The sequence below is a fragment of the Mercenaria mercenaria genome, chromosome 17 (assembly GCF_021730395.1).
Source record: "Mercenaria mercenaria strain notata chromosome 17, MADL_Memer_1, whole genome shotgun sequence".
In the NCBI taxonomy this organism is placed as follows: Eukaryota; Metazoa; Mollusca; class Bivalvia; order Venerida; family Veneridae; genus Mercenaria; species Mercenaria mercenaria.
The window spans coordinates 71,602,938-71,614,110 of NC_069377.1; the positions used below are offsets into that span (position 1 = coordinate 71,602,938).

The 11,173-nt window shown below is 37.4% G+C and overlaps 1 protein-coding gene across 1 annotated transcript in view; it reads left to right on the forward strand.

Moving 5' to 3' along the window:
* Positions 1–11,173, forward strand: part of LOC123537019 (uncharacterized) — a 28,337-nt gene that overhangs the window by 651 nt on the left and 16,513 nt on the right. Inside the window, exons 2-3 of the mRNA XM_053528585.1 lie at positions 8,235–8,410; positions 10,867–11,152. Of these exons, the coding sequence (XP_053384560.1) occupies positions 8,267–8,410; positions 10,867–11,152 (430 nt within the window). The 5' untranslated portion in view covers positions 8,235–8,266. The remainder of the gene's footprint in view (positions 1–8,234; positions 8,411–10,866; positions 11,153–11,173) is intronic.

Here is an 11,173-nt window from a genome sequence, read left to right on the forward strand (position 1 = left end):
TTTCCAATTACATGGCACATGCATTAATTCAGTTTGTTGAACAAAAAAACAAAACAAAGACAAATATCAAACAGGGAATGCCACGCACCAAAAATGCAGCCTCCTCAAAACGAAACCCACAGCACGCAGATGCCTGCACCACACACACACACACACACACACACAGCCAACACATTAGGACAAAACGAACAAACAAAGGAACACACACACACACACACACAAAACCAACACATCAGGACAAAACGAACAAACAAAGGAACACAGTGGGGCACCGCCTTGGAACGGTCATTGGCAAAAACACCACTAGGGAGCTTAAACCGGTTTATCATGCGCACCCAACCTCACTCTTAACCTCACCATGTTCCAAAGACACGGGACAGTGTAAATAAAAGTTATCCCCTCCAGGTGAATCTCTTACACACGTAATGGAAACAAAAAGGCATGGCATGTAAAACACAAAAATGCTCGTGTATAGATATATAAAAAGCAAACCTTAAGAACCAAAAAGTAGTAGTATTAAACATGCTAATTTGCACTTCATAGCTGTGAAAAATATAACAACAGAATATTATGGTAGGTGTTAATCCCTTGGACATAGCTCCTTTGTTCTGATATAATTGTTTTATTAGAACCAATTAACTTATCATAACCAGCTGGTAATCTTTGATAATGTTTGTCACTATGTTTTTGGAGAAAAATGATCAGATTATGATTTGAAATTGTTATTTGCATCATTATTATTTTTATTTTTATCAAAGCAATAATTGAAAAGCTTAGCATTCAGTTTAATCATTTTTTTATCTATAAAATATAAATGATACAAACAACATAGCCTGTGACACCCTTTGACATGATAGTTGTAACAAGATAAAAAATGTAATTATTATCGTGGACATTATGAGTATTTAACAGTTTTAGTGACATAGTTATTCTAGGATGGCTCATGAACTTTACATTACTATTTTCAACAGGGGTCCTTTTGATAACATGTTGTGTCATACTTAGGATAAAACTTTAAATATATGCTTCAAAAGTAAATGATTAGATACTGAACTATACTAGCTAAGTTTGAAACATAATGCAGAACCATGATCATATAAACTTCAGAGAAATTCGGACCTCACAGAAATACCTGGCTAATTCCATGTCTCTAACCAAATTCTGCTTGACAATGCATTCAATATTAATTGAGGGCTGACTATTAGCTTCTTTTGCAATATTAACCCTTAGCCTGCTAGCCGCAAGTGATTCTGCCTTTGCGACCAGTGCAGACCAAGATCAGCCTGCACATCCGTGCAGTCTGATCATTGTCTGCACTGTTCGCTATTCAGTCAGTAATTTTTCAGTGAACACCCCTTTGAATAATAAGTGGTATGGCCCAAATTGAATGATAGACTGGTCCATTTTAGATATTTAGCAGGGTAAGGGTTAAGGACTGAATGATGTTCTCCCGCAAACACACATTTTACTTTTAGCGTTAATTAAATTTTGAAATAACTGAAATCAGTTTATAGGAGTATTATCATGTATATAGTACAATGTAAAGAACTTTGCTACAGTGTTCCTGTAAGAAGAATGTTAGGTTGTTACCACATTTGGTATTGTAATTGAATGTAATTTATTACAATTTGCAATGTAATTATAATTTACTGTAATTAATTACATTGCTAAATTTCATGTAATGGTAATTGTAATATAATTGAACATTTCACAATGTAATTGTTACACAGTAATTTAATTAACTGCATTTCAAAGTAATTGACCCCAGGTCTGGGTCCGGCCCATACTGGAATATACTGCCCCAGACTGGGATCTCCACACTCAGACGTGTATTCAGCCACTTGAAGCTGTGCAGGGAAGAGGTGCCCGCTTTGTAACTGAGGATTACTACACGGCAGCAGCACCAACAACATGATTGACTTTACAGCGCAAAGGCCATCATGGTATACCATATTGTGTATGGCCTTGTGGACATAGACCCTGCCTCCCACTACCACACCTCCGCTGCCATCAATAGGGGTACCACTGTCCCCTTCTGCAGAACAGATTCATACTGGCACTCCTTCTTTCCATCCAGTATACGGTTATGGAACACACTGCCAACTCACCTGACAGGAGCCTCTATCATAGAGGCTTTCAAGGCAGGCATCGTCTGTAATCCAATGTAAATACACCAGCGTTTTACCATTTTAACCTGCACTTGTTTGCGCCTCACGTCCACCTTGTAAAGTTTCACTTGTACGACGATGCTCCAGAGTGGACTATGTACAATTTTGGAAGAAGAAGGATGATACTAACAGAAAATGTATACTTTCCCACCTTAAAATGGACCAAAAAGTCGTAAATTATACTTTTCTATATGCTGACACGACCGTGTTTACAACCTGTACACGATCGTGTAACACATTGAAATGGTTAGTTCAGGACCTTATTGGTGTAAACTGCACTAAATAGCAGTAGAACTTGGTGAAACAAGTTTTGATTCATAAAATTATTAATAAATACACTAACTGCAAACACCTCGGAAAGCTCTATCGGAGAAGACTATACATGTGTATTTTTAGCTCACCTGTCACATAGTGACAAGGTGAGCTTTTGTGATCACCCTTCATCCGTCGTCAGTCCGTGCGTCAGCAATTTCTTGTCTGCACGATAGTGGTTTCATTTATGATTTTATTTTAACCAAACTTGCACACAACTTGTATCACCATAAGATCTCGGTTCCTTCCTTGAACTGGCCAGATCCCATTATGGGTTCCAGAGTTATGGCCCCTGAAAGGGCAAAAATTAGATATTTTGACCTTGTCTGCACAATAGCAGCTTTATTTATAATTTGATTTTTTCCAAACTTACACACAACTTGTATCACCATAAGATCTTGGTTCCTTTCTTCAACTGGCGAAATTCCTTTATGGGTTCCAGAGTTATGGCCCCTGAAAGGGCCAGAATTAGCTATTTTGACCTTGTCTGCACAATAGCAGCTTCATTTATGATTTGAATTTAATCAAACTTGCACAAAACTTGTGTCACCATAAGATCTCGATTCATTTTTTAAACCGGCCAGATCCCTTAATGGGTTCCAGAGTTATGGCTCCTGAAAAAGTCAGAATTAGCTATTTTGACCTTGTCTGCACAATAGCAGCTTCATTTATGATTTGATTTTAACCAAACTTGCACACAACTTGTATTACCACAAGATCTTGGTTCCTTTCTTGAACTGGCCAGATTCCATCATGGGTTCCAGAGTTATGGCCCCTTAAAGATCCAAAATTGCCTATTTTGGCTTTTGCAGCCATATAGATACTTCATTTATGGTTTTATTTGATACAAACTTCCAAAATATCTTCAACAACAATAAATCTTGGATTCCATGACAAATCAGATCCAATCTTAGGTTCCAGAGTTATAACGTCTCCCCCAGGAGACATATTGTTTTTGCCCTGTCCGTCCGTCCGTACGTCACACTTCATTTCCGAGCAATAACTGGAGAACCATTTGACCTAGAACCTTCAAACTTCATAGGGTTGTAGGGCTGCTGGAGTAGACGACTCCTATTGTTTTTGGGGTCACTCCATCAAAGGTCAAGGTCACAGGGGCCTGAACATTGAAAACCATTTCCAATCAATAACTAGAGAACCACTTGACCCAGAATGTTGAAACTTCATAGGATGATTGGTCATGAAGAGTAGATGACCCCTATTGATTTTGGGGTCACTCCATCAAAGGTCAAGGTCACAGGGGCCTGAACATTGAAAACCATTTCCGATCAATAACTAGAGAACCACCTGACCAAGAATGTTGAAACTTGATAGGATGATTGGTCATAAAGAGTAGATGACCCTTATTGATTATGGGATCACCCCGTCAAAGGTCAAGGTCACAGGGGCCTGAACATTGAAAACCATTTCTGATCAATAACTAGAGAACCACTTGACCCAGAATGTTGAAACTTCATAGGATGATTGTACATGCAAAGTAGATGACCCCTATCGATTTTGGGGTCACTCCATTAAAGGTCAAGGTCACAGGGGCCTGAACATTGAAAACCATTTCCGGTCAGTAACTGGAGAACCACTTGACCCAGAATGTTGAAACTTAATAGGATGATTGGTCATAAGGAGTAGATGACCCCTAACGATTTTGGGGTCACTCTATGAAAGGTCACGGTCACAGGGGCCCGAACATTGAAAACCATTTCCGGTCAGTAACTTGAGAACCACTTGACCCAGAATGATGAAACTTCGTAGGATGATTGGTCATGCAGAGTAGATGAACCCTAACGATTTTAGGGTCACTCTGTTAAAGGTCAAGGCCACAGGGGCCTGAACATGGAAAACCATTTCCAATCAATAACTTGAGAACCTCTCGACCCAGAATGTTGAAACTTCATAGGATGATTGTTCATGCAGAGTAAATGACCCTTATTGTTTTTGGGGTCACTCCGTTAAAGGTCAAGGTTACAGGGGCCTGAACATTGATAACCAGTTCCGATCAATAACTTGAGAACCACTTGACCCAGAATGTTGAAACTTCATAGGATGATTGAACATGCAGAGTAGACCCCTATTGATTTTGGGGTCAGTCTATTAAAGGTCAAGGTCACAGTGGCCTGTTCATGTAAAATCATTTTTTGGAAATAACTTGAGAACCACTTGACCTACAATGTTGAAACTTAATAGGATGATTGGACATGCAGAGTAGACGACTCCTATTTATTTTGAGGTCACTTGATCAAAGGTCAAGGTCACAGGAGCCTGAACAGTGACTTGAGAACCACTAGGCCACGAGTGTTGAAATTTAGCGGGATGACTGGACATGTCAAGTAGATGATCCCTATTGCAGCCAACCATCAGTGTCTCTCTGACTTTCGCTCCTGACCCCTATTGACTTCGTGCCTATAGGACTTTGCATTGGGGGAGACATGCGCTTTTTTACAAAAGCATTTTCTAGTTTTATATCTGATTACCTCCCCTGATTGTAATCAAAATGGATTTATATCAGTAAGTACTTATAGGACTTATTTGAAATTTCACTATTGTCATTAGTTGGACTGAGCCAATCAGGGTAGATAACTGTGGACTGATTTTATGTCAAATTACCTCCCGTTATTTCAAATTAAAATGGGTATATCTCTGTAACTAACGAAAATACTGATCTGAAATTTCATTTATGTGAACAGATTTATTTGGCAGTTCCTTCTTTTGTTCACTTACAATTATTTTTTTTTAATTACTTCCCTTTTACGTTACTATAAATAGCTTATTAGCTCGACTATTCAAAGAATAGTCTAGCTATTCTACTCACCCTGGCGTCGGTGTCGGCGTCACACCTTGGTTAAGTTTTTGCATGCAAGTACATACAGCTATCATTTAAAGGCATATAGCTTTGAAACTTATTTATTCTTTTTCTAGGTCAATTACCAACCTCACTGGGTCAAGTTCCATAACTCTAACATGTATTTTGAGCAAATTATGCCCCCTTTTGGACTTAGAAAATTCTGGTTAAAGTTTTACATGCAAGTTACTATCTCCAAAACTAATGTAGATATTGAATTGAAACTTCACATGTGTCTTCGGGGTTATAAAACTAGTTGATAGCAGCAAGTCCCATAACTCTGACCTTCATTTTGGCCAAATTATGCCCCCTTTTGGACTTAGCAGCAAGTCCCATAACTCTGACCTTCATTTTGGCCAAATTATGCCCCCTTTTGGACTTAGAAAATTCTGGTTAAAGTTTTGCGTGCAAGTACATACAGCTATTACCAAAAGGCATATAGATTTGAAACTTATTTTTTCTTTTTCTAGATCAATTACCTACGTCACTAGGTCAAGTCCAATAACTCTGACATGTATTTTGGCCAAATTATGCCCCCTTTTGGACTTAGAAAATTCTGGTTAAAGTTTTGCGTGCAAGTACATACAGCAATTACTAAAAGGCATATGGATTTAAAACTTATTTTTTCTTTTTCTAGATCAATTACCTACCTCACTGGGTCAAGTCCCATAACTCTGACATGTATTTTGGGCAAATTATGCCCCCTTTTGGACTTAGAAAATTCTGGTTAAAGTTTTACATGCAAGTTACTATCTCCAAAACTAATGCTGATATTGAATTGAAACTTCACAAGTGTCTTTGGGGTTATAAAACTAGTTGAAAGAATCAAGTCCCATAACTCTGACATGTATTTTGGGCAAATAATGCCCCCTTTTGGACTTAGAAAATTCTGGTTAAAGTTTTACATGCAAGTTACTATCTCCAAAACTAATCCAGATATTGAACTGAAACTTCACATGTGTCTTCGGGGTTATAAAACTAGCTGACAGAATCAAGTCCCATAACTCTGACCTGTATTTTGGGCAAATTATGCCCCCTTTTGGACTTAGAAAATTCTGGTTAAAGTTTTACATGAAAGTTACTATCTCCAAAACTAATGCAGATATGGAATTGAAACTTAACATGTTTGTTCGGGGTTATAAAACTAGTTGATAGCATCAAGTCCCATAACTCTGATATGCATTTTGGTCAAATTATGTCCCCTTTCGAACTTAAAACTCTTTTGATATTTAACATTTTGGGTAATAATTTCCTGCTTCTGTGACAATATTTTGAATAGTCGAGCTTGGCTGTCTTACGGACAGCTCTTGTTTTTAGTAACTTTTTTATTATTGGCCGTAAGGAAAAACCGAGACCACTTTTCTGTGGTACAACATGGATGGTACCTCAAATTTTTAGGTGCATTTTGACATATCTGTACCTTGTTAGAATTTTTTTTTCTTTTTGGTTTAATTTCTTCCCATTGTTGTTCCTGTCCTTTGGACTTTTTCTGAGGACCTTCTTGTCCTCAAGTACAATGATAACAGGTGAGCGATATAGGGCCCTCATGGCCCTCTTGTTTGTCTTTCTCGCTTTACATTCCTGCATTTCTCACCATGTTGACATCCGTCTAACTGTTTATGAAACCTGTATTCTGATCGGATGATCGATACAAAAAATGATCATGTGACCATTCTTGCGTCGTGGCTGGAAAAGAAGAAATGTTTGTCAGTTATGGTAAAATACACGTATTCTTCTCCGATAGATCTTTCCGAGGTGTGTAAATGTTTGCTGTTAGTGTATTTATTAACATTATTATGAAATATAACCTGTTTCACCAAGTTCTACCGCTATTTATTATAAGCATGTTCTGATTCAATGATTTTCAGCAGAGTTATAGCCCTTGAATTGTCATATTATATAGTGTTTACACTATTTGCTGCATATGATTTAGCTGAATTTCACCAAACCTTCTATGTAATTAGTGTGAAGCTAAGTTGTGCATATTATTGTCATGTTCTGACTAAATGACTTTCAGCGGAGTCATGACCCTTGATTTGTCAGATTTTTTGCTCTGTGCTACTCCTATGCCACTAGTTGGAATTTCATCAAACTTCAGACGAGTTTAATACCATTGCCAAGCATATGGGTGTATGTCCTTTGAATTTTATGGTTCAGTGATTTTCCTAGGAGTTATGGTCTTTAATTAATGGCATTTTGGAATTTCTGCATGGTATAAACTTTGTGGTGGGAGACATAAATTTTTCATGAAAATCAATCTCTAGTTTAGGTTACTAGTAGTTTGTGGACTGAAAATCAACCACATTTGAATATACTTTTGACAATTTGGATAAGTCCAGATTCAGATTCTCTCTCATTTGTTCAATATATATTTGGTCATATTTAGACAGCAGGCATAAGTATTGTTGGAATACAAGTAGTATAAACAACAGAGTGTTTGATGCCAGATATATCCCCTATGTTATCAGCATTACAGAATGTCTGGAGTTAATTGGTCATAACTCATGTAGAGTGTGTGTGTTCATATAAACGATGTTGTCTAATTGTAGCAGTGAGCACAGTGCCCAACATTATAGTACTGCTTCGCTTGAATATCACACATGTGACATGATACCCCACCCAGACTCATTATACTGACACTGGGCTGAACAGTCTTAGCACTGCCCTCTTAATGCTGAGCACCAAGCGAGGAAGCTACTAGTACTATTTTTTTTTACGTCTTTGGTATGATGCGGCCAGGGATCGAACTCACGACCTCCCGCAATAGAAGCAGGCGCTCTACCACTAGGCTACTGAGGCGGTACTAACTCCTGTAGAATCCCATTTTTCTGAGGTGTCTGTTGGTTTTGACAAGATCTTTTAAATTGGTCAGTTGAAAAAGTGATTCCTTCTCTTTTCAGATACCAGAGACTGGAAGTGATATAGATGAGCGATGGGGCTCGCTGAAGAAGAAGTTTTGATCAGAGATGACTCTGGTCTCTTGCTTGATGTAGGTGACACACGGGTACCAAAGTCACAAGAATGGACGAAAAAGCTCACAAAGACTATCTGTCTTTCATTAGGATTTCTTGTCCTCGTAAGTGATTTTTGTATAAAAACTGCTCTTAGGTCAAGTAATAAAAACAAACTTGTTAATACTCAAGTGGCCATAATTTCCACCTGATCTGTATGAAACATGGTCAGAATGTTTGTCTTTATTACATACAGGTCATGTTTTGAAACTGGGTCATTTTGGGTCAGAACAGATCAATATGTCAAAGGTCCATTACTAAGGGAAAGTGAGTTGGCAATTTTTTTCATAGCCAGTGCATAGACTTCTGCAAGACACTAAATAATGAAGATTGGCAGGTCAAAATTTACAGAAGGTCTTTGGAACTCAAAGAAATGTATGTGTATTATGTTGAAATTTCAATGAATCGACAGAATGACCCCCCAGGTCTTTTTAACTTTCTTCATACTTCATAGAAAAATAATTGTACATATACTGCGATTTATTTCGAATTTCTACATACCAACTTTCATTTTCCAATAAAATGAAATAGTTTCTGTGCTTTTTAAAAGAAATTAAAATGTTCACTTTCCTTAGTATTGGACCTTCGTAGAAAAATTGTTAAAACTAGAGGTCATATTTCCTTTCTTATCTAATATTCTGGCTAATTTTGAAACTAGGTCTCTCGGGTTAAAACACACTACAGGTCACAATTTTTACCTGATCTTCATGAAGCTTGGTCAGAATGTTGTCTTTATTAAATCCAGGCCAAGTTAGAAGCTGGGTCAAAAATTAGGACATACCAAATTATAGAAAAATTTTGTCAACATGCGTAGCAGCCATATTTTCTGCCAGATCTGTATGAAAGCTGGTCATAAATTGTGTCTTGATGAAATCTAGGCATTTTTACAAATTTGGGTATCTGAGATAAAAAGCTTGGTTACTATTTCAAATGAACTTTCTTCAAAGGTCACATTTTCTACTGGATCTTTATGAAGCAGTCAGAATAGTATAGTTGTCATCTGTAAGATGGGTAAAGTTTAAAGATATAGGTCAGGTGAGCAATACAGGTCTATCACGGTCCTCTTCTTTACCAAAGATGTTGCTTTATTCTGCAGTGATAAACAAGATACTTTCTCACCTGTGAAACTGAGTACCAGTAGTCAAAATTAAATTCTGGTATGTCACATTGCTTGTCTTACTTGGTGCATGCATAAGTTTTACCGTAAAACATAATGATAGTAAATTGAGTGATTAATAAATCTGCCACAACCATTAAGTTGTGGAGAAAGTGATTATAGAATATTGTTGAGAGATGTGGACGAGGAGAACCCAACTTAGGTTAAGATCTTGTCCAAAACCTTGGTTCAGTGTAGTTTTTGTACATACAGAGGATGAGATTTCCTGATTTCCACAACTTAACATGCTTAAGTGGCAAGGTACATGTAGGTTTATTTTGTTGCCCTTTAAAACATTATATTTAAATACTGACTCATTATTGGAAACATACTTCTAGAACCTTGCAGTGACATCATGTAACAATTAACTTAAAAGCTGAAATGACATCATCAAGTATTAACATTACTTTTTCCAAATACTGTGGCAATCAAATACTTTTTATGCTGGAGGTAATGAATTTTAGCAAAGATAATAATGCATTCATACTAATCAAAGCCTTGAGACGTCTGGTGGTTGCGGGTTTGGTAGATTTATTTTCTGTTTAATGGTGGTCGGTATTAAATCTCCCGCATTAAGCGTATGCACGCATTGAATGTACTGTATTAAACCTATGTTTAACTTGTACACTCAATATGTGCGTACATCCAGTAGGGGGGATTTAAAGTTAGTGGTTTAACAAAGCAAATGCCAATTTATAAATATACATGTATGAGAAACAAATACAAATTTGTCTCATATCTAAGATGAACTCTGCCTGACCTTACATGAACTTCTCTAAATTGCCAGCTGGAAATCAGTGATGTAACCATGGGCTAGAATGCCTTATCATTGATAGATCTTATATAATGTAAATGGTCAGTGTGAATGGATACAGGTTGAATTAGAACTGCTTTATCATTGATAATTCATCCGCATTTTTCATGAATGGGACTATTTTGTATAGCACATGAACATCCTTTTGATGTGATAAGGAATGAAATAAAGATGCTATATGATTGTCAGAAATACATTTGAAACTTTGGTAGCGGGGTAAACCCGCAACCCAAAACACAAAGATGAATGAAGAAGTATGTGAATCAGTGTGAGTGTTAAAGAAAAATAAGATCTTACAGTGATATTTTATTCAGAATATTCAGTCTCATAGGGGAGAAAGGAAATCCCACCGTATGAGTAAAGTATGTCCCAAAACTCACCAGAACCTTGTAATTGGACATGTCTCATTGACCTCTGGTGGAATCTCCTTATACACAACTCATGGGACTGGTAGATTCACTACATCTTTTTATAACGTGACTTCTGTTGATTGTTTTCTTCTGTTGCAGTAGTGTGTGACACCTTTTGAAAAAAAGTGTTGTATTTTTCAGGGTTTGTGTGTGGCTATTCCTGGTCCAACATTACTTGACCTTGAAGATCAGGTCAAGGCCACAACATTTGAAATGATGATTGTGTTTGCCTCAAGGTCACTGGGTTACCTGCTTGGAGCACTTCTAGGTGGAGTCCTGTTTGACTGCTTTGACAAACAGCTCCTGTTGTTCTGTACTTTACTGGTGTCTTCTGTAGCAACAGTGGCCATTCCATGGAGTCTGACATTGGTTGTCATGGCAACAATGTTTGCCTTGCAAGGAATCACCATGGGAGCACTTGATACTGGTAATACTGTGAGAAAGTTAA